The sequence below is a fragment of the Trachurus japonicus genome, chromosome 24 (genome assembly GCF_045865225.1).
Source record: "Trachurus japonicus isolate A0001 chromosome 24, Traja_1.0".
In the NCBI taxonomy this organism is placed as follows: domain Eukaryota; kingdom Metazoa; phylum Chordata; class Actinopteri; order Carangiformes; family Carangidae; genus Trachurus; species Trachurus japonicus.
The window spans coordinates 17,930,285-17,952,540 of record NC_140930.1 but is presented as its reverse complement, the minus strand read 5'-3'; the positions used below and the strand labels follow the sequence as shown (position 1 = coordinate 17,952,540).

Below are 22,256 nucleotides of genomic sequence, written 5' to 3'. Positions count from 1 at the left end.
CTCAGGACCAAACCTTACTGGTTAATCTTGTGCCCTATTTCTCTGCTAAATTTGACACAATCAGTTGTGAAAAATCCTGCTGACAAGCAAATTAATGAACAGATGAGTGAAACATCCTTGGCAGAGGAAATAACTTGCACAACAACGATTTTAAGCATTACTGGGGTCTAAAACAACCATTTATGCTGACAGTAATGAATTCTGTGCTTTTAGAGACGTCCAGCCTTGAGTTTAGATAACAGGTGTAAATGTATGTGTGATACTTCATGAGCTGCTGGACCAGCAGTGGCTGACTGATTACATGTGGGTAAAAGTAATGTATTATAATCATGAGCAATGGGATGTTTGTATGTACGAGCCTGAAAAGCTTTGACGAGTCAGGTACCACATTCAAAATACGATGAAACAGCATTTACTGACCGGGTTTCCCAACTTCCTCTGGTTTTGACAATTTAACCAACAGTTGGCATGCTGATCTAACAGATCGTTGCTGAACACTGACTGGGTCATTTTGGTGGTTTGGAAGAAATTTGCATTTTTATGGATTTTATTTTATTTTTTCTGGCCATGTTGCCACAGTTTTGAATGATCATAGACCATGTAATAAATGCCATGATGAAAACAGTTGGAAAGCCTGTCATGACATTGATCGAGTGGTGTAAATGACAGATTGTCACTCCTGCCATTGTCTCACCATCTAAATTTTAGCCATAAGTTACTGTATATTTATGTCCATAGAGTCCTCTGCCTTACATCTTATTGGCATTTTCTAAAAGCTGTTTTCTGAAAGAAAATGCACATAAGGAATCTTTTTCACCGGCAGCTCAACTTTCTGTAGACTGACATACAGTATCTGTCTCTCTGTCCTGGGGCCTCACATTTACTGTATAATAGCCTAAAACACACATGCATGTTTATACCAAGTGTGACAGGGAGCACAATAAAAGCAATACCTGTACAATGTCGTGAGCCAATTCACGTCAGCAGCCATTCGACATTTGTAAAGCTTATTTCCTTCAGATAAATGATGATTCAACTTTGTGGTTATTTGTGTTGCTGTGTGGGATTACAGGTGTTGCCTTTATTGTGTCTATCACCGATAATGACGGATTAAAGGTTGGTTATGTTTAAGTCACTGCTGAGTGATTTATAATAACTACCTTGTTTCCCCTTTGGCATTTTTCTCAATTTTTACAATTATTTTCTTCCTAGCAAGATTTTTGGGATTTGTCAATCTCCCAGAAATGTCAGATTTTCCATTTTTCCAAATGAGAACATAAAGATTAATTTTAAAGTGAGAGAAAATGCAAAAGATACAGGTACTCAACTTAAACAGGAGGTGTGTGCAGGGAACAGACATTCATGTACAGTGGTATACATCATGATATTTATTCTTATATCATTGGAATTATGTGCTGGAATTTCATATTTTATGGAAATGATAACAGACATAATACAAAAACCTTTTGTTTTTGAAACATATCTGACAATTAATTATCTATACCATTGTAAGACTTCATCTTAATTTATGTAAAATGCTTAGAGTTTTAACATAATGTGCCTGGAAAATATTGATATATAAAACATTTTTGCTAGCTGACCAACCTTATCGTTTTGTCATCCTCATATTTCACACATGCTACTATTGACAGGTTTAAAAGAGTAAAGAGTTTCTGCAGTAAAACCAATAAGACACATTTCATATTTACAAAGATGTTTTAAAGTCTGATTTAAATCAGTTATCAACCAATCACAAATAAGGACAATTTACATCAAACTAAATTTGGCAGAACTGACGGCAACCTTAACAGGATGGTTCATGTTTGTAGGCTGTCTTATCATTCTCCTATTTACCTTTGGTGAGCATTATCTTTTTTCATGTTGGCCTGATTTGTAGCATTATTTTTTTCTTTGTTTTAATTTACCAACACACAGTCACAGGACAATGACTGTCCCAAGAGCTAATAGCTGGTGCAGCCAGAGATTTGTTCACAACAAAGGTGTTCAACCGTGTGCAAATGTTGTTTTTTGCCTGACTGATGAAGAAAAAATGTCAGATTCAAAGTTTATGTGTAAACAGAACCAGAGCATTGACCGTCCACTAGGGCTCCACAGGTTTGGCCAAGTTGGCCCTGACCCTGGCTTGGTCCACAGCGTCCAACATGTTCTTGCTGTCCATTGCCAGAGTGTGTGCTGCAGCCAGCAACTGTTTCTTACACTCCTCCTTCAAAGAAGTGATGGCATTCTGCTGCGCCAGCCGCATTTTACTGATCAGCTCCGCCATGTCGTTGTTCAGCAGCTTCTGGGTGCCCTCAATCTGGTAAACAAACAATAGTTTTGAAAATTTTACAGTGAGTATACACTAAATCATCACATTAACAATGTAGGGCAATGGGATTAAATATAAATAGACACTTTGTTAAGAGCTTTATAAATAAATATTCAGTTTTATGTTGAAACTCCTCCAGTGATATGTAGATTCCACTTTACATTTATCATCATAATTATTGCTTAGGTTTGCAGTACAAATATGCTACTTTATTTACATTTTTTCCCAAACCCTTTGTTCATATGAGCTACAGTTGAAAACATCACATTTTAAATTTCCATACTCTGTCAGATGTTGTGGCAGAAACCCACTTTTAACTGATCTCATTCAGGAACACTGAACATCTAATCTTTGCTTCTTTGTGTTTGAAGAGGTATTCTGTCACTTTTTGTTTTCAGGGACTAGATTAAATAAAAAAAACAATAAAAAGAAGGAAGCAAAGAGATGAGAAAACAACAGTGTAATGTACCTCGGTCCTGACAGACTCGTGTAAGGTGGGCAGTATGTCATCCACACTGCGAATGAGATCTCGTAAAGCCATTCCTACAGACTGAGGGGCAGAGATCAATACAGAGAATTAATAAGCAGCATGACTTAAGGGGTTTGTATTTGATTAGGATTCATAACCCTTAAATTAGCCAATAAAGAAGAACTGAAATGAAGAACAAACTGTACAGAGAAGAACGAGAAAAGAAAAAAAATCCTCTTTGTACCTTGACAATGGTAATATATTCATCTGGCTTCATTTCAGGGATGTCATTCTTGAGTTGAACAACAACTTTGACCAAATCCATGACGTATTTGTAGACTTTGTCATCAGAGCGGTCCAGTTCAGCTGTGGGCGCAGGCTAAGAAGGAGGGAATAATGTGTTTTTTAATAATTAACCATTCGTCCTCATTACTTTAAACTGGACACTATTTTAAATGCTTGGTGACATCAGTGTCCTTTCAACTGAGGGGTAATTAAATAAATGTCTGGGTTCATTATAAATTCTTTTTATCTTAAAATCAAAGCTGATAAAATAAATGGTCTTTTCAGTGAGATAAAAAGACATAACAATCCAAAAAAACGAGTTGGTATAATTACCTGTGCTGTGAGCCGCGGGGGCTTCTCAGGCGGCGCTGTGAGGCAGAGAGATGAACGTTACAAGGGACAGAGAGAAAGAAAAGAGTCAGGAGGATAAAGGGAGAAATAATAGTCTTCAGAATTAATTTAATGTGAATTTCTCTGAGCACTTACCATTCTCTGTGTCAGCCAGAGGGGACTGAAAAGAATAGACAAAGAAAAATCTGATGAGGGCTAGAACATAAATCCTGTCCAGAGTCCAGACCGTCTCTCTCAAGACATTCAACCAACAATAATGCAGGAAGGTCATCCAAATAAATACAACTAACTTAAGAAAGGAATCTATTTTCTTCTTTAATCTGAAGTCTCACAGTCAACCAATCTTGTTTTCAAACTGTTATATTGTATATCTGTGACAATTACTCTATTCATTGTGATTAAACCTTTAATTATTTATTTTGTATACCGCAATTGGCAGTTTGACAACAATAAAAACAAGTGTTGCGCTGATCTACAATTTCATTGGATTACTGTAAATAAATGAAAATGTATTTGTGTTTACATAAAATTAAATGTGATTAATACTGTATCAACATTGTCCATGTCCAACATACGGGCCAGTGGTTGGGACAGTTCTTCCTTTGCTGGTTATCACTGGCATCATTGCACTTTTACTGCATCAATTTGCACTTTAATTGTCGAGTACACTGCACTGTTGCTTTTTGGATACTTAAATAGAGGGATGTTTTCAAGTTCCTTTGTAACTAATATCTTGCAAAAACATAAAGACATAAACTGCTACATGACGCCGTCACTTGTCAAGTGGGAACAAACAGAATTTGCATCTAAAGACATTGCAAAAACCATGTGGTTATATTCAAATATTTAAAGCAGATATCAGTGGAATGTTTTTGTTAATATAAGTCCTAAATAGTCCTATTTTCCGTCAGCAATCACTTACATGAAGTATTTCAGCCTAAACACGAGTCTCTCCGTCACTCTGCTCTGCTGTAACCCGAGGAGAAAATTTTCCTTGTGGGATACAAGTGTTATCCAATGAGGAGAGAGAACGGCATGAAGGGCTGTGTGTGCAGCCAAGGGATGCGCGTGAATGTGGTGACGTAGCACGAGGACCAATTGATGCCTGACAAGGGCGGGGGCTGCTAACTCATGGTGCGTTCAAGGAAACTTGTACTTTGTGTTTTTCCTTCCTGTGAAGTCATACCAGTTCGATCTGGTACGAGTTCACGGGTTGGAAGTTACGAGTGGCCGTTATAGGGAACTTTCACAGACAACAGGACGGTAAAAACACGAGCTACGGGTTACCTGGAACGCTACCAAGTCGTAGTTGTGACTTGAAGCTGTAACTTACGGTTTCAAAAGCCTGCCTTGAACACAGCATTAGCCGAAACGGCCGTGCCGCTGTTATCTGCTTTAAATTCAACATTTTAAAACATTTATTTAATTTAATCACCGTGTGGACAGATACCTACCCCTGGGTTCGCAGGATCCTCCGGTCCCATGGGGTCCTGCAAAAGAACAGGCAGGTTCATTTTATACAATATGGACGTGGATCCTCTCTTTGGAAATGTTATCAGAGGAACATTGAAATTGAGACTAGCGGGGCGTCTGGAGTGAACGAGTGGTTCGGTATTGCTTAATGATGCCTCGCTCAGTGTAGCCTCCAGGGCCACGTTGATTCGAGGAGCGAGGGGACACAAAGACACAGAGAGGGGGTTGACAAAAGTTAATGATGCTCTGTTTCCCACCAGGAGTTTCTCCTCCATCTGCAGCCACTTTTTATCCTCCATCATCTCTGCTTTCTGCCGGCGGAGAGTGTCCTGCATGTTCTGTTTCTCCCTCTGCCACAGCCGCTGGGCGTCCTCCCTGCTGTTCGGCTCCAGCCTCAGAAACTCATTCTCCTACGAGAGGACCAGAGAAGTGTTATTATGGGGGATTAATACCACACTAACATTTGTCTTTTTTCTAATCTCTTGATGCTCATGCTTTTGTATTATTTACATTTAAATAATGTGTGTGAGTGGGTGTTTCTTACCCCCATGCTGCGTCGTCGTGGGGACCGGACCGGCAGTGCAAGAGTGTTCATGGAGTCGACAGGGCACTGATATTCACACGGGCTGGCCAGGTCAGGTGAGCTGGCACACAGAGCCTCATTCAGCTGCACGGATGAACACACACACACCAATTATATACTATTATTGTTAAATGCATTTCATTTAATATTATTTTATGTTATGAAGTGAAGTCTGTCGTGTTGAAGGGAACCTTGGGGACGCTGATATACTGTACCTGAATGTGTAGACCGATGCTGAGCGTGTTCCCAAACCGCCCTGGTTTCATTCTTGAAGGCTACAGTAAAGATAAAAAAATATTCCTCTCTGTTTAAAAATTGAATTGTTTGGCATATATATATATATATATACTGGCTGAATGTGACAGGGATTCAGACCTTGGGAGGAGGCTCGTTCACGCTGAACTTGGGATCAAAGAATTTGGTGGAGCGTGCTCTGTCCCTCTCTCTCTCCACTTCCTGCTCCTTCTCCATCTTGTGGACGTCACTGAGAGAGATACAAGATGACAGTTTCTCCATAAATCACTTAAATACATATAATTCCTGATAAATATATATTTATATATTATTTTCTATCTGCATATGATCTAATTTGCATTTCTTTAGCTTAAAAAACAGTGATCTAATGGATTGATCTAACTGCATCTATATCAAACTGGCTCTGGGAAGGTTTTTGGATTAAGTAACATTATAAGAAGGCTTTTGTCTTTGTTGTTTATGAGTCAAAGGAAACTTGCAATTGAGAAAAGCAAAACACTTCAGATTTATTTATATGAAATGCTGTGTGGGTTATTGCGTCATATACTGAGGAGACTACTGTGAAAGATCATCACAAGGTTCATTTTGTAAATATGGCCTAACTGTTTGAGCCAATGTGCAGTTTTATTGAGCGTTATAAAAAACACAGAAATACCTGATCTTGACCACCAGCTCAGTAAAAGTGGGTCTCTCTCTGGGGTCGTAGGACCAGCAGCGGGTCATGAGGGAGTAGAGAGCGGGAGGGCAGTTGTCTGGTTTGGGCAGCCTGATGCCCTGCTCCAGTTGGTTGATAACGTCTCTGTTCTCCAGCCAGAAAAACGGCTGCTGCCCACGGCTCAGTATCTCCCACATACATACAGCTGCAGAGAAAAACAAACAATAAAAAAATCCTGTGACATAACTACACTACACAATAATGATGCAAAGCAGTATATAAGGAAAGACAAATGTTGTTGTGGATCAACTTTTTCTCCATAAATACTTCAAGATAAATTTCACAGGAACCATAAATAAAGAAGGGCAGTGAATAACAAGTCTTTTCATTGTTGATTATTCTGCCCATTATTTTCTCCATCAATTTAGTCAATAAAATGTCATAAACTTGTGAAAACTGCCTGCAACAACCCTACAGCCGTGGTTTATGTCTTTAAATGTCTCTTTGAAGACAGAATCCAAATATATTCAGTTTACCAAAACAAATCCGTTTTCAGTTTACAGTAGTACAGTAGAATAGTTTCTGACATTATATCTATATATGAAGCAGCACTTTGTCCTTCACATGCATATATGTTTTCACAAACATGTGGTAACAGCATCCTGTTTCATATACCATGTCACCTTCCTGAAATATGTTGCTATAGAGGAAAACATACACATTGCCACAAGCCACCACCTTCCTGTACATGAGCCAGTACTACTGCCAACGGCCATGTAAGTAATAAAGACCATAAAGGCTGTTTGGTTTGTTTGCAAACTCAGAAATGCAATGTAGCTGTAATATCAGTTCAAATTATTGTTACAACATCATAAAATGATGCAGTGTTTGTTTCAGTTGATGATTAACCAGCCACCTGTCTTTTGAGCATGAGTTCTTTCTTTTATTCCTTTCTGCCTGTCTAAGTTATTGTAAGTTCATGCTTGGCTCACCAAACATCCAGACGTCACTGGACGTTGTAAAACGTCTGAAGTTGATGGATTCTGGGGCCATCCACTTGATGGGCAACCGAGTAACAGAAGCTGCAAATGGGAGAGATTTTGTATCTTAAATCAACATCAACATCATTTTTAACACAAAGAAAAGTAAAGCAACTCATTATTTTACTCCTTTTTTTATTTAAGCCTATAATATATACATATTTACATACATACATTTTGTGACCCAGACCATTTGTGCCAAAGGTATTTTGGTCAAATATCCATTAACATGTAGTTGGCAATAAAACGTGATCACCATTTTCTTTAATGCAAACCTTTGCCTGTACATTATCTTGTAATGTGTCGTTTTATCTCCTTCAAATATCATTCAGTTTAATTTGACAGTTTAATGTGAATTGAACTAGAGTTTAGACACTGAGTTGATACTGTACAAAAAAAGGATATAATCATCTTTTATTCTCCAACGTTTTCCGTTACCTTTGTAGTATTCTTCATCCTCGATGTACCTTGACAGACCAAAGTCTCCGAGCTTCACACAGTCTGCACTGGCGACTAGCACGTTCCTGACTGCAATGTCTCTGTGAGAGACAAGGACAATAGAGAAGGTTAAACCCTCTGTACTGTAGCTACAGGCAAAGATGACAAAGATCCATCGTGATTAATTTGAATAATACAAGCAGTATCTGTGGGACCTGATGTTACATATTGTCATTCAACTGATAACATGATGGAGCAGACTGCCTGAAATAGCCCTCAGCCATCACTGACTGAGCTTAATATGCTTCTTCATATGCACTGCAAAAACTGCAGCAGGTACAATACTAGAGGAGTCTTTACATTTTCCACACAGGCAAAAAACTAATTTCCTGTCTGTGTTTCCACTTCACAGGAGATTGATTCATCGAGTGGTTCTTTTGCTGCCTGAAACCTTTTGATAAGTTCCTGCAAAAAGTGAAAAAAAACTCTGTCGTATCATGAAAACTTCTTGTAATGTTTTTTTCCCCTTAATCTCTGACTAACACTGACCAGTAATCATAAAATAACTGACCATATTTGACAATTATCAAATTATTTTAACAACAAATTGCATCTCAGTCCCAGAACATTATACAGACTGTGTCTCTGACGCATCACAAAAAAATCCTTTTTATAGCAGCAACAAAAGGTCTAATTTATATAATTTGTGAAAACCTATTATTGTACCCGTATCTGTAGAAATAAGACCATTACAAGGAGAGACACACAGCACAGGCACCATGGCCTTGGGTCTCTGCTCAACAGTTTATGATAGTCTGCCTGATAGTCAGCATTAACAAAAAGCATAAAACTTTTGAATTGTGGCTATTTATGCACTGTCATTTGTTTATTCAATTTTATTCCAACTTATTTTTTTCCTTTTCAATTTATTCTTTTTACATCATATTTATGTCTTTTTTTATTGTCTTGATTCTCATATCCTGCTGCAATGCCCTTGTCTGGCTCACGTAAAGCATTTTGAATAGACTTGCCTGCAGTTTTGTGCCTGAGGTTTCATTAGTTGTCTCCTGTATAATAATGAGATAAAAACTAACGTAGTATTCTCAAATAAACAGCCGGTAATGACCTTTCAAAATGCCATGGTTGTCTTTGCTCTGTCAATCTACTTAATATAAAAATATACAAAAATATAATAAAGCAATTTTGCTAGATTTGTCCGTTTGAATGGAGAAACATCTGTTTACCAAATATATGTTGGACATGTGACTTTTTGGGTGATAGGAAAATATCAGTATCACCACTTAGAAATACATTTTCTCACCTGTGTACCAGGTTGACCCCTTCCAGGTAGACTAGTGCTTTGCAGATCTGCAGGCTGAACAGCACCAGAGTTATGTTTGATAGCTGGTGCTGGTTCTGTGTCAGGTAATTTCCGAGCTGCAACAAAGTCAAAAACTAAGGTGAGGACAGGAACCTACTGAGCCCGAGCACAGAAACGTGAATACATCTACAGTAACTGCACAAAAATCAGTCAGACTCATGCTAGTCCCTTTTTGTGTCAATCCTACTGATGCCCTCTACAACTTAAACACATCAGTTCAATTATGACTGAATCAAAATCAAAATCACTAACCTCTCCAAACTGGTACAGCTCCATGACAATCCACACAGGGTCATCTTCTATGATGCCAATCAGTTTGACAATGTGAGGATGCTCCAGGTTCTTCATAATCACTGGAAAATGCACAGAGTTCATAAATTATTATCAGAATTAACATAATAATGTCACCCTGTTAGTTTCTACACTTTACCTGCTTCACTCATGAACTTCTCCATCACGTCAGGTGAACAGTCTTTGCAGGTTTTTACTGCCACATTGACCCTTTCCCCATCCTGTTCAATCAACAAAGAAAAAGACAAAGATTATGTTAAACATTTGAATGGAAATTAATAAGAAATAATGCACATAATGATATAATAACGACACAATCTGGAAGTAAATATTGTCTTTACAAGATAGACCATAGTTTCCCCCACTCTAAAGTCCATAACAGCTTTAGATCTTTAACCCCATTTTTGCTTTTAGTATCAATACACAGTAGAAAAACAGACTTACGGGTTGTTTATAAAATCCATCGTAGACTTCTCCAAAAAACCCCTCACCAAGAATCCGGCCAAGAACGATGTCATCTCGGTCAATCCCGTACTTGACTGGAGAACCACATTTGTCAAAGCTCAACTGTGAGTTTATACTATAAATCTTATTAAATGAACTCCGTGAACAGAAACTGTGGACAAACCTGATTTCGGCCTTTCGTCAAGAATCTCACAGTAGATATCTGACCCTGTGAATACAAGAGAAAGGGCGATAATTACAGAAATGTTTGGCTTTTAAAAATGGAAATGAAGACTCTGTGTGCTGTGTTGTGCAATGGAGGTTATGTAATAATACTATGAAAACTGTCAGCTCACCCATACTGTGTCTGATGGAGCTGGTGTCTCGGCTGCTCCGGGGGAAAAAAAGACAGAATGAGAGAAAGCCTCAGAGATAAATTTACAAGTTACGGCCCCTCAGAGCACTGACAGCATGATTCAATAAAACAGCCCCTATCATCAATAAATAACTTTTCACTTCGTATTACAACCAAAGGGAATGAGCACAGCTTGGACTCAGCAGCTACACTGAGGCACAAATTATTTCAAGTTATAAAACAGTCAAAATCCACTCACCCGGTGGGGATCTCAGGTAGGGAACTTCGTGTATTAGCATCTAGGACAGACGTTAGTTATGATAATTCCAGTTGAGTTTAAATAACACATTTCTCAAAGAGTCCAACCGAGCTTTTAAGTCTTCCAACTGTGTTACTGTAATCACAGTGGGGTTAGGACAAAAATACAGGGAAGTAGCTGAGTCATACCTTTACTTGGTCGGGAGATAACAGAAGCATCTGTTTCATTTTCCAAGCGGCAGTATCCATCAATAAGGTCCATCATGTTCTCTGCCATAGGGACAGTGGCCACGTTGATCGATAGACGCTATCAGAAAGGGGGGAAAAGGACAATATTACATTTCCTGGACAATCACTTTCTCACCAACTCTGCCTTTTTTACACAATGCATGGGGGAAAAATTGCAGACTGTGTTGTTGTGGCACTTACTTGTCTGGCCCCCTCGATTTCGAGGTTTAGCAGAGCCTTGCCGTCGCTCTGAGATAAGCATTGTACTTTCTTGATCTGCTTGAAGTCTGCAAGAAACACAGCCTGAGGCACACAGGGAAAGGAATGCAATGAGTTTGATTTTGATGGAGCTGATTATATTTGTAATAGTGTGTTAGATACATAATGGTGTAGTTTCCACTGATGGCTGCTGACAGTGTCCAGAGATGTCTTTTAAACATTTGTTAATTCTGTCAGAATACTGTCAAACGTTAGGCTTGTACTTTCAGATATTTTTATACTTTGATCGTTCAACATTAGGAACAATGCTGATTCACTCTCTTGCCAAGAGCTGGATAAAAAAATCAATGCCAATGCCAATTCTGTATGCTAAATATGCTGGTTAGCTTAGGTTAGTTTATCTTATATAAAAACAGCAAAAACAGGGGAAAAGAAGATAGCCTGGCTCTGCCCAGTGATCTATTTACCACAACTTCTTAGAATAAACATGTCTTGTTTGGTTAATTCGTTCACAAAAAAAAAAAAAATGTGGACACAAGTTGCGATTTTATCAGGGGTTTTGTGGCAGATTATTTCTCGGCCAAGAGCTGTTGCCAGACAACCAGTGAAACTTCAATAAGTGTAGATCCATGAGCTTTAGAAATGCTGTTAAGTGGATTTCCTTAGTTTTAGCTAGCTGTTTGCCTCTGTTTCAAGTCTTTATGATGCTAAGCTTTATGCTCTGCAGCTTCTGCTTAAATAAACAGAGGTTACAGAGGCGGAGCTGCCTGCAGGACAAAACCACAAAGCCACCAAGCAGCAGCTGGCTGTAGCTTCATTTGTAAAATCTAGACATGAGATCAGTCCCCCCATCTTACTCTCATCTCATCTAGGATTAAAGGAAATAATCGCCCAACTATTGATAAGAAAAATCACATTTATAACACAACAGTGCTCTTAATGATGGAAAGTCAAAACTCCTCTGCATAAATGCTCAAGTCTTCACCATGCTTACCGCTGCATTCTTCTGTGTGCGTTGGCGAATGCCTCGCCCACCGATGACCAGCTCCACTGACAGGCTCCAACCTTGCTGTTGACAAATGAGAATAATTTATGGGTTAACTGCACAGAGCACAGGGAAACACTCCCCGCCCAGTTCACTGCAAGTGTGCCAAGCGGCGAGCGCATTTGGAAATGGGGGTAGGATCAAAAAGGACAGAGTATTGTATATTATAGGAGAACATCTCAGTGGTTGTGACATTCAGGGCCAATCACATTCACCTCTTACATCCCGAAAACTCAGCCATGCATGTAGAGCCATACAGTATGTGCAGTGAAGACTCTAGATTTACATAGATCAATGACTGCTGACAATCTGGTAAAGAAATTGTAGGCCTATCCTACTCCATCTTCGTATTACAACATGCTGTGGTATGCGAAATTAGGATTTTACTGTAAAAATACTGCTCTTCCTGTTACTTCAACCAAACTCATTAAAAAGATGTTGAATGACGGAGACAATAGAGAAGGAGCAAGGAATTTCCTCCGTGAGACTAGAGATGGAAGAAGTACCTGCTTCCTTCAGACACCTGTAAAAGGACTTACAAAAGGGAAGACACTCAAAACAGACTAGTGACTAACTGCTGTGGATGACAGACCTGATGAGAATCATGTATCAGTCTTGGATCTGTCCATCTGGTATCAATCCAGTAATAGAGAAAAACTTTTAAAAATGTAAATAAAGCAACTCAAATACCAGACACTTGCAGTTGAGATAACGTTAGTCTGGGAAGCAGCCTCAGTGTGAAGCAGAAAAATACAACTTCCCATGTTCATCGCCTCATCGTGGGCGACCTAAACATGATTAATTTAATCTAATCTAAATCCGCGGGGGAAGAGAGTATCAGTATTTGTAAGAGAACATAACTTTGTCACTCACCACTAGTTCACATGGGAAAACCTCTTCATCATAGTTGGCAAAATCTTTGAGGGTTTCAAAAAACTTGACCATGCAGTCGTCCTCCTTGAGTGTGGCGTACTGTTGAAACGTCTGCTGGATCAGCTTCCGTAGCTGCTTTGACTGAATCACAACAAGGACAGTTGACATGGTTAGTATTTATACAGGACATAACACAAGACAAAGCTTAGACTAAAAACTTACTACTAGATCTGCTGTTCTTATTTTCTGTTTCTATAGTCTGACAATCAAACAAGTATGGAACGGTAACAGAAAGACTATATACAAACCACATTTATTAACCACAACTGACTAAATTGTCTTACACATAATTAATGACTGTGCTGTGCTTTCAGCTGTATTTATTGATCTAAATTATCACTTACTATAGCCAGAAAGTTAGACTCAAGAGAATCCTTCTTTCTTTCTTCCTTTCAGTCCTGCTAAACTGGACCTTCAGAAACCAGGCTCTCAGACATAAACTGATGTTGATTATTAATAGCTTTATATAATACAGTAATGCTATAATATTACTAATTTTATGAAATCAGCATTATAGTATGATGTGTATATAGCACGTAGCCTGCAGTAGACTACAACTCGTACGACTACGACACTACTGTATATTCTACATATTTGGTTTGCTTCAGAGGTGTCTGAGTTCATATGGAGTGCTCACATATGCGTAAAAAATGCTGACTAGTCGCTCTGAGTTCATTTTGGGGGCTGAGAGGGACCATGTGTGAAAACACCCTCTCACAGAGCAGACACAGAGATGTTCCTCTTGCTCACACGGTAACAGCAACTCTTCTCTTTAAATAGTGACTCAGGTTTGTTAAAAAAGAGAGTTGTTGTGAGGTCCTTAACTGAAAAAATATTTCTAAATCTAGTGACAAATAAATGCATATGTAAACACTCCCCGCAAGCTAGTCAAGCCGAGGATAGTTTACCTTCATGCTGTTGATCAGTTGTGGAGGAAAGAAAAGGTCCAGGCCCACTTCTTTTCTTCAGTTGTGATGACAAAATAGGAATTAAAAGAGATGAATATTACAGTACCACAAGATCAAAATATCACAATGCTGTGTTGAAAATGGATTGTTAAGTTGTTACCAGGCATTTTTCAGATGGGATTTCAGAAGAGTTTGATACAGTCAAGGCTCACTTCACTTTCAGCCAAAACATCAAAATTAAAGTTATAAAGTGAAAAGAAAATGCAAACTTACTCTAGCAGCTCAAAGTTAGACTTCTTTTCAAGACCTTTTGCATTCATGTCTTTGTAGAACCTCCTGCAAAAACAAAGTAAAAAAACAAACCATATTAGTTTGTGTCCTCAACAATCTGCTACTACAAACTAACAGCCTGAAAACTAAACTGTTTAATATATCTGCTGTATCTTCAAAAACCTACAGTGCTAAAGACCTTCATATCTAGAGTAAACATACATGGTCATTGTGGTGCAAAACTAACAAAATCAATAACCTCACCCTTAACCAATGGAATTTCATTGTTTAACCAGAAAGAGACTCACCTGATCTCCAAACAACCGAGCTGCAGCGCCATCCCATCACTGACTTTACTGGCATGATACTGCATATAATCACTGCGTACCTGTTCAACAGAGAAATCAGATATACTACTATACACTTCATTCTAACCATGCAAGCAAATGTTTTACATCAATTTTTGTTTGAAACAAATCACATACAGAAACCATGCACCGCTTGTGATCAGCAAATATCTGTTGATCTAAAAAATAAAATACACTGTAGCTTTGTTACCTGTTGGTAAAAATACATTAGTGTAGATCTGTCATCCTGGAATTTTTCAAGGAAACTGACAGGAACATATCTGATACGAAGGTCATACCTGTGTTCAAGGAGAAACCAGGGAAGAGCTTTCATTTAACACTGTACATCATTCAAACTTTAGATTAAAAAAAAGAAGAAATCATGGGGAAACGTGCGTCTCTACCTCCACTCAGCTTCCACATGATGGCTCTCATAGCGTTGTTCTACCTCTCCAACAGTCAAGTCTGGATGCAGCCAGTGAAGTTCTTCAGACTTCAAGTGTTTCAGCATGAGACCGTAGGATCCCGTGTGCTTGATGTTCGGCCCCAGTCGACCACTCACCAGAATCGAACGAATGATGGCCTGAATCACACACAAAAGGCTTCGTTCATATTTCTTCATAGAGGTTTTTCAGTCATCCTTGCCAAACAAAACACCCTCTCCAGCAAAGCTTCAAATAAACAGCACATCCCCTTTGATTTGCTTTCAAAATTGTCTAAGATAAAAACCAAAAGTTCCCTCTCCATCACAGTCCTCTGACACATCAACTCCCTTCCCCATATTTTGTGGATTACTCTCACCCTGATCTGCCAGGAGCTGTCACATTTCACCAGCTTGAAGTTCTTGCCCAGGTTGTTGTTGGTGCAGAAGCACACTTTGAGGATCTTGACTGGTCCTCCTTCGCCAGCGAACTGTGACTCTGGGTTGGAGTCGGATTCACTTGGTCTTGGACTGGGCACCTTCCAGGACAGGGTGTCCCCGGACATCACCTCGTACATTTTCAAAGTTGGGTTGGCACCGTCATAACAACATCCTTTCAACAGACAGAGGGAAAAGATTTAAATGTTGATGTTATATGAACAGCAAGATTTTGACAGCGTCTGCCGTTGAATACATAATCGGAGCTGGTTCTCATGTATACGGCACATGGGGTTGAGTAAAGGCTTGTGATGACACTACTGTGTCTGTACACGCCGTTCTGTGACTTGCTGGAGCATAGTACGAGACTCATGCTACACTTCACATTCATGCTGTGATCTTGTGCCATGCGGTGTCTGACTCACATCATTTGGATCTGATTACATTCTTGCCTCAAGTGAGGGCCTGTGTGTTTCAAAAAGCAGTGACAGTGTAGAGACTCCTATCATCAATATCAACATGGGGAATTTTTTTTCTACTGTAAAGACAAATAGCCTACAAGAGAAATGCCAGTATGTGACTCTCAAAAAACAGAGTGTGGGAACTTTCAGGGGGGCAACAATATTTAGTAAACTGAGACAATACTCACCGGAAACCAAATTACAGTGAATGGCAGAGGGATGACTAATCAACCGCATCTTAGCTCTGGGCAGTTATGCAACCTGTGTTGATTTGTCCTACATTCAAGAGTGAGGAAAGACTGGGAACGACTTTTACTCGCTTTATTGGCAAGAGGTAGAGGAGATGTTAGCTTAGCACAGCTGGCCAGGCTGTAGATAACAATGTCTTCCTGTCAGCATCTGTACTACTCACTATTTTAGCCTAAAAAACTGAAAAATTAAAATTTCATATAAACTGTTTGGCTTTCCTGAGGTAAATGAAGTATTGAAAGTTAATGCAAACTATCTCTACAGGTTTTTCCACTAAAGTTGAAGTCTGTGCAAAGGCCATGTTGGAACAAGCTGTATTACTTCACACTCATGCATTATTAGGAGAAGATACTGAACCAGAAATGGCCCCTGATGTGTCTGCGGTGTGTGTAATAAATAAATTGTGTATAAACACAAATGCAATGTGAATGGCTGACTGTGCGTTAGTGTGAAGCACTTTGAATGACCTCCAAGTCTAGAAAAGTGCTACGTAAGTGCAGTCAGTTTACCTTCTCACGATATACAAGAGCTTCTGGATGAGTCCAAATGTAGCGTCTGGTCTGACTGTGTCTTGGCTAAGTGCAGAGACTGTGAAGTCGCCTTACACTTCAGTTTTTGTTACTGATTGAACAAACAAGATAGAGTCTTTTTAGATAAGAAGGTTTGACTGTGCTAGTGGGTGAATTTTTATACATTCAGACAGAGTTAGCCGAGCAGTTTCCCCTTGTTTCCAGGCCAGCCAGCTAACTTCGGCATATTTACTATACAGCCATCCCAGCAACGGCAGAGTCTGCTCCGAGTCCCTCTTAAGTTTAAACAAACACGGTGACGGATGGGGATCACGAAAAAGAAACAGCCGCAACTGCACACCAGGAAGCAAAAGTCGTCTCAAATGTCCTCAGTCAGTGTAAGTATAATCAGAAGGGCTGCACAGTGCACACGCTTTGACAGAGCTTCACGGTTACATCTGACAGGCAGCAACCAACTGATGCATCACATAAAAAGTCATAATAATACATCCAGAGCTGCTCTCGCCTTACAAACCCCAAACACCGGCCTCAATCTGTTACACATTCAGCTCTATTAATCAAAAATCTAAGAGCATAAATACTTAAAAGCTGTCTTGACAAACACACCCAGTTGCGACTTGGAGATTCCCCCTGGTTACCCACCTCTCAGCAGTGTCTGTCAGTAAAGTGCCTTTTAGCTGTCACAACATGTTTCCTCATAAATGGAGCTCCTCGCTGTTAGTCCGCTGTGAGGGAGCCGAGCAGTGTTAGCTTCTCTCAGGGTTTTCTGTCGCTGTTGGACAGGGTTGTGTTTTGTTAGCCTGAGGCCATGAATTCCCCAGCAGGGTTGCGAGTGGGTGTGTTTGTGTGTGCGTATGTGTGTGTGTGTGTATGTGTAGTGAGAAAGACAGAGAGGAAAAGAGAGAGAGAGAAGATGAGTGTGCAGCATGGCCGGCAAGTTGCACCATCACCTGGGTGTGGGAGGCCTGAAGGAGGTGATTGAGGAGAGGGTGAATTTAAGATTATAAGATTTAAAAAAACAACTAAAAACACATCCGCAGATTAAAGTACACAGAGGACTGGATATAAATACATTCCTTGGCTCACGTGGAAGAAACATAGTGAAATACTACAGACTGTAAAATCTGCTCTGTCAATTCTGCATGTCTTACATTATCTGAACAAATTTATTCATAAAGCACATTTAAAACAGCTGAAAAAAAAGTGCTATAAAACATCTGCAATTGGCTTTTTTTTTTAATCAACAAACAGCACGACAAAAACAACCAAGCAGACTAAAATGAGGGAAATCTTGGCACAAATGCTTATGAGTATCAATTTAGCTGGGGTTTTATGGAGACAATGGGGCAGATCTGATAGAAATGAGCAGATTATTCCAGTCTATGGACTGTGACTGAGAAAGTCAGGTCAACTCTGCATTAAAGGTGTGAGGGTGTAGTGCAGTGTAGCTTTTTCACTGTTTTGCTAACTAATGTTTGTATGTTTGTTTGTGTTTATCAGGGCTCCAGACTGTCCCATAAATGGGGGCATTTTGCCCCTAAATTTGAGACAGTACAAGTAAAATTTTCATCTCCTTGCACATGTGCAACCAGTAAATTAGCCGTTTTTTTCTTGAAACATGGAAGTGGCGACTCAAAGACTCTGGAATCTGTCATTGCAGGTGGCAGAACAATGTGTGTGAGGATCATTAATGAAAAGGAAATGTGAATATTTGCTTTGCAAGTCGATTTACAGTGTGAGTTAGGGGGCACTGTGCACCTAGTAAAAAAAAGTGAGTCTGGAGCCTTGTGCTTATGATTGTAGTGAAAATGCCTTAAATAAAGTTTTTTTTTAATCTATCCCATAGTGATTTAGGTGCAGGAGAAGAGAGGCCAGGAGAGTCATGTGGTCCCTCCTCAAGAGGCCGAGTGGCAGCGTTCAGGAGAACAGCTGTAACTCCCTGCTCCAGAGAACAGGGAGTTATGAGGCATAACAGCACAGCTCCAAAGGAGATGACAGATAAAGATGAAGTGTACAGTGGATGTAATAGGGAGGAGCTACGTGGAGCAGTGACAGAGAAGAAACCAGGGAGGAAAAGGAGAGAACAAGTCTGAATGATGAACGACACCATAAATAACTGGTTGTGGTGAAGCTTTGTCGCTGATGAATCCCTGTGACCTCTCACCCAGTTCAAGTTACAAGAGTGTGAGACGTTTTTTAGTCTTTAACACTTAAACACTAAACCACAGAACAATAGGACATATATGGTGAAGGGCTGGACCGGGCTGTGTAACTAACCTCGGTTTAGATACACACCAAAATGTGTCAGCTGCACCACAGACCAAAACTGCCAGGTATCAAATTACAGGTATAACAATCAATCAGCTAATAAATGTATTGGGAGCCCCTTGGGTGAAGAAGTCACCTTGAACATTTTGGAAATCACTATTTTCAAACACATTGTCAAAGTCATCAGCAGATTAATGAATACAACTGCCCTGGCATTAAATGACAGATTTGAACCTGTTGACTTATGATAAGACACATTTTCTAATAAATGCCTTGATAGGAATCATATTTAATTCTGAAGTTAGACTGTATTTTCAGATGTTTGGCATATTTTGAGTATATTTCTTGAACAAAAATCCAAGTCCAGGTATTCTGGTGCTTTTGATGTGATTCTGTTAGTGGCTAAACTGAACCTGTTCAGGTCAATGCTGCCATGCTAATGCTGTAATTGCAACAATTAGGCCTACTTTATAAGCAGGGCAGTCTTGTCAGGTTTTATCTATAGCAAAAGTAAACAAACTGATATTCTGCAATAAAAAAAGCTCCTAATTAAATCACAGACAAGTCCTTTCTTCTGCTTGTTTTTAACAGCGCTCTAATTTTTTTGTTTAGTGAATAAAAGCGACAGTGTTGTGTCTCCGCTCACACACTGTCACGCTGGCACTTGAGTTGTTATGGTAACAACTCTTCCCAGGAGAGTTATTTATCCCAAACTGTGACTGAGGTAGAGCGAACAAACTCTCTCAACACTCAGCCACAACAAATGCCACAGCGGGACATAAAGATGTGAATATTTATCCAGATTAAATGCTACTCCTGCGCGCTGCTGTCATCGTTCTTCTGTTTCCAAACTCCTGTTTTTTGCTTCTTAATGGACAAGATTTAATGGTGCGGTGTCAGAGGGTGAATGGCAGGGGCTGATTCTTGGTGAGAGATTGTGACAAATGAGGATGAAATTCCACAGGAACTGGTGGAGACGCAGCAAACGTCCACAAGGCTTCACCTGAGAGACCCGAGAGGAGGCTGCTGCTGCACATAAACACCGCAGCTGTTTCGCAACACACTTTTTTTCTTCGGGAGAAATCATTTCTCCTGCTCACAGCTGAGGAAAAACAACTACCGCAACAAACCACAAAGCATCAAAGCTTTAAAGGGATAGTTCACCCAAAATTCAAATTTCACTCATTATCTACTCACCCTCATGTCGACCAAGGGCTGGGAGCTGTAGCCCCGACATGAGAAATTGTTCCGAAAAAAATTAAATAAGTCTATATTTCAAGCTTGTTTGTAGCGAAAGCTCCCAGTGTCTCAGTTCACTGCTCTTCCTGTGTCAGTGCAAATCTCATGTGATTTGCACTGACCGGCGGAACAATTTCTCATGTCGTGGAGGGACATTACAGACGAGCAGTATGGAGGTATTTGGATGTTTTTTGGTGTGTCTTTTTGGACGAAGAAAAGTGAGCACCATTCACAACCATTATATGGACAAATACTGCTGCGCGGACCCCCCCCCTGTAACTCCGAGAAGGCACGGAGGACTCTGAAAATTCTCCCAGCCCTTAGTCGACATGAGGGTGAGTAGATAATGAGTGAAATTTGAATTTTGGGTGAACTATCCCTTTAATATCCTCCATGAATTAAAAGCATGGCAGATCCACAATAAAAGCAAATGCAGCTTTTCTGTCCGCACATCACGTGGGCTCATTTCAGTCTCTTCATTTTCAATGTGCAAAAAAAAAACAAAAAAAAGACCCCAATGATTACCCTGTTGCTCATGTACATAATGCCAGACGATTTTGCAACAAAAGCCGCTGCTGATGACGAAATTCAGTCCATTCACAGATCTTTCAACAGCTGGCAGACAAATTGCAGATATGTGTGAGGCGTGAGCTCATTTAGAAACATAGTTTGTTCGCAGGAAAACAGAGATGCAGTGAAATGTGCCTCTCGCTCTCTCTTTGGTCAGAAAGAGAAAGTCACTATCAGCAGATATATCAAGACCATTATCTATGTGGTCCTTCATATGGTTCAACTCTCTAACTTTCGTCTATGCAGTTATATCAAGTTCAGTGCACGGCGCTGCAGTGGAGGAGACATGGTCACTGTCGTGACATGCACAGCTGAGCTGACAGTGTTATCGTTTGGTATTTCTGTGTAACGGCATTGTGGGAAAACTGTCAGCAGTCTGTTCTCGGAAATCGTATTACAACCATGAAACATTATCAAGTGTCTCTTCATCAGACTGGTTTGCTTCTCACATGTTTATCTTGAAAAGAAAAGGAAGTTTCCAAGATAATAAATCTAATGGTTAGTGAACCACTTGTGAATGTGAGGTGTTGTAACATTAAACAGTGTGAAAAGAGCAGCGTCTTCTTGTAGTAACAGCAGACACAGAGAGGAGCTTCTTCTCCTGCGAGGTGCCTGTCAACACAGGCAGACATTCAGACAGGCCTAGCTCTCTAAACACTGTTGTGCTGAGGGTCTGCATATTGCAACGTCATGACCCCAGGCGCTGGAATGTGGCTGGCTGCTGCTTCACCTGCACAGACATGCTGTGATAATGAACAATGTTTTCTCTCTCTCGCTCTCTCTCTCTGTTTGTATGTCACATTGTGCAAAATGCAGGTTTTTAAAGCCTCAAAGCCAAGTTTTCTCACTCTTTCACAAACAGAACAAAAGGGAAAAAAAACATGTGTGTGATCAGTTGAACCAAACATGAAGACTTCACAGACTTTTTCAGGTGCAGGCCTGTTTATATAATTAACCTCTATAAATGTGGGCCTGTGGCAGCTACTTCTTTAATTGCAATAAAAAAAAAGACAACATTAAAACAACTCTCTCTGCTCTACAATATTAAACATGTATAGGCTACATATATCGAGTCCTACCTGATTCTGATTGAATTCCTCTTGTCAGAAAGTGTTATTCCTCACGGAGAGTCCGGCCTCACGGTTCACTGTCTCACTCCCTCTGTGCATTGAGAAACAAGGTGGCAGGTGGCCACTCCCTCACCTCTGCCGTCCTGCTGTAAGGAGAGCCCACACTTCCTTATTTCACCAGCCCCACACACGCCAAGAACATGGCGGATAGTTTCCACTTTTAGCGTCGCATGCGTATTTTTATTTTTTTTAATCTTTTCGCTTTTTTTTCAGGCGCACGGATGATTTTGAAATGTTTTGGTTAATTTCAAAACTAGTTTCAAAAACCCAAACAACGACGTGAGAAGTTCTTTGAAACCACGACTATGGTTTAGGCTACATAACAGTTTCTACATGATTTTACTAATACCTCGAAACAGTGTGCAAGCTTTTTATTGCATATAAGTAAAAATT

The 22,256-nt window shown here is 39.8% G+C and overlaps 1 protein-coding gene across 3 annotated transcripts; it reads right to left on the bottom strand.

The window, feature by feature from the left end:
- Positions 1 to 1,365: 1,365 nt before the first annotated feature.
- On the bottom strand, positions 1,366 to 21,910 carry ptk2bb (protein tyrosine kinase 2 beta, b). 3 transcript variants are annotated; one of them, XM_085771674.1, is made up of 31 exons: positions 21,813 to 21,910; positions 15,359 to 15,591; positions 14,962 to 15,140; positions 14,769 to 14,856; positions 14,519 to 14,598; positions 14,214 to 14,276; positions 13,941 to 13,995; positions 12,973 to 13,113; positions 12,049 to 12,123; positions 11,037 to 11,138; positions 10,797 to 10,914; positions 10,609 to 10,648; positions 10,351 to 10,382; positions 10,179 to 10,223; positions 9,995 to 10,089; positions 9,690 to 9,771; positions 9,512 to 9,612; positions 9,200 to 9,315; positions 7,879 to 7,979; positions 7,393 to 7,482; positions 6,401 to 6,605; positions 5,866 to 5,974; positions 5,706 to 5,765; positions 5,452 to 5,574; positions 5,165 to 5,317; positions 4,889 to 4,924; positions 3,570 to 3,594; positions 3,417 to 3,451; positions 3,043 to 3,177; positions 2,799 to 2,879; positions 1,366 to 2,317 (listed from the first exon to the last, which is right to left on the bottom strand). In XM_085771674.1, the coding sequence occupies exons 2-31, from the start codon at positions 15,554 to 15,556 to the stop codon at positions 2,102 to 2,104; spliced, it is 2,979 nt and encodes a 992-aa protein (XP_085627800.1). In that variant the 5' UTR covers positions 15,557 to 15,591; positions 21,813 to 21,910; the 3' UTR covers positions 1,366 to 2,101. The 3 variants fall into 3 exon arrangements, with proteins under 3 accessions (XP_085627800.1, XP_085627798.1, XP_085627799.1); XM_085771672.1 differs by having other exon boundaries at positions 4,889 to 5,317; XM_085771673.1 differs by lacking the exon at positions 21,813 to 21,910 and adding an exon at positions 17,299 to 17,485 and having other exon boundaries at positions 4,889 to 5,317.
- Positions 21,911 to 22,256: the final 346 nt, after the last annotated feature.

Coding starts and splice junctions, on each gene's coding strand:
- ptk2bb (XM_085771672.1), bottom strand. CDS start 15,556: ATGTACGAGGTGATGTCCGGGGACACCCTGTCCTGGAAGGTGCCCAGT. Junction 11,139..12,048: donor GCACACAGAAGAATGCAGCG/GTAAGCATGGTG, acceptor TGTGTGCCTCAG/GCTGTGTTTCTTGCAGACTT. Junction 10,915..11,036: donor AAATCGAGGGGGCCAGACAA/GTAAGTGCCACA, acceptor CCTTTCTGATAG/CGTCTATCGATCAACGTGGC.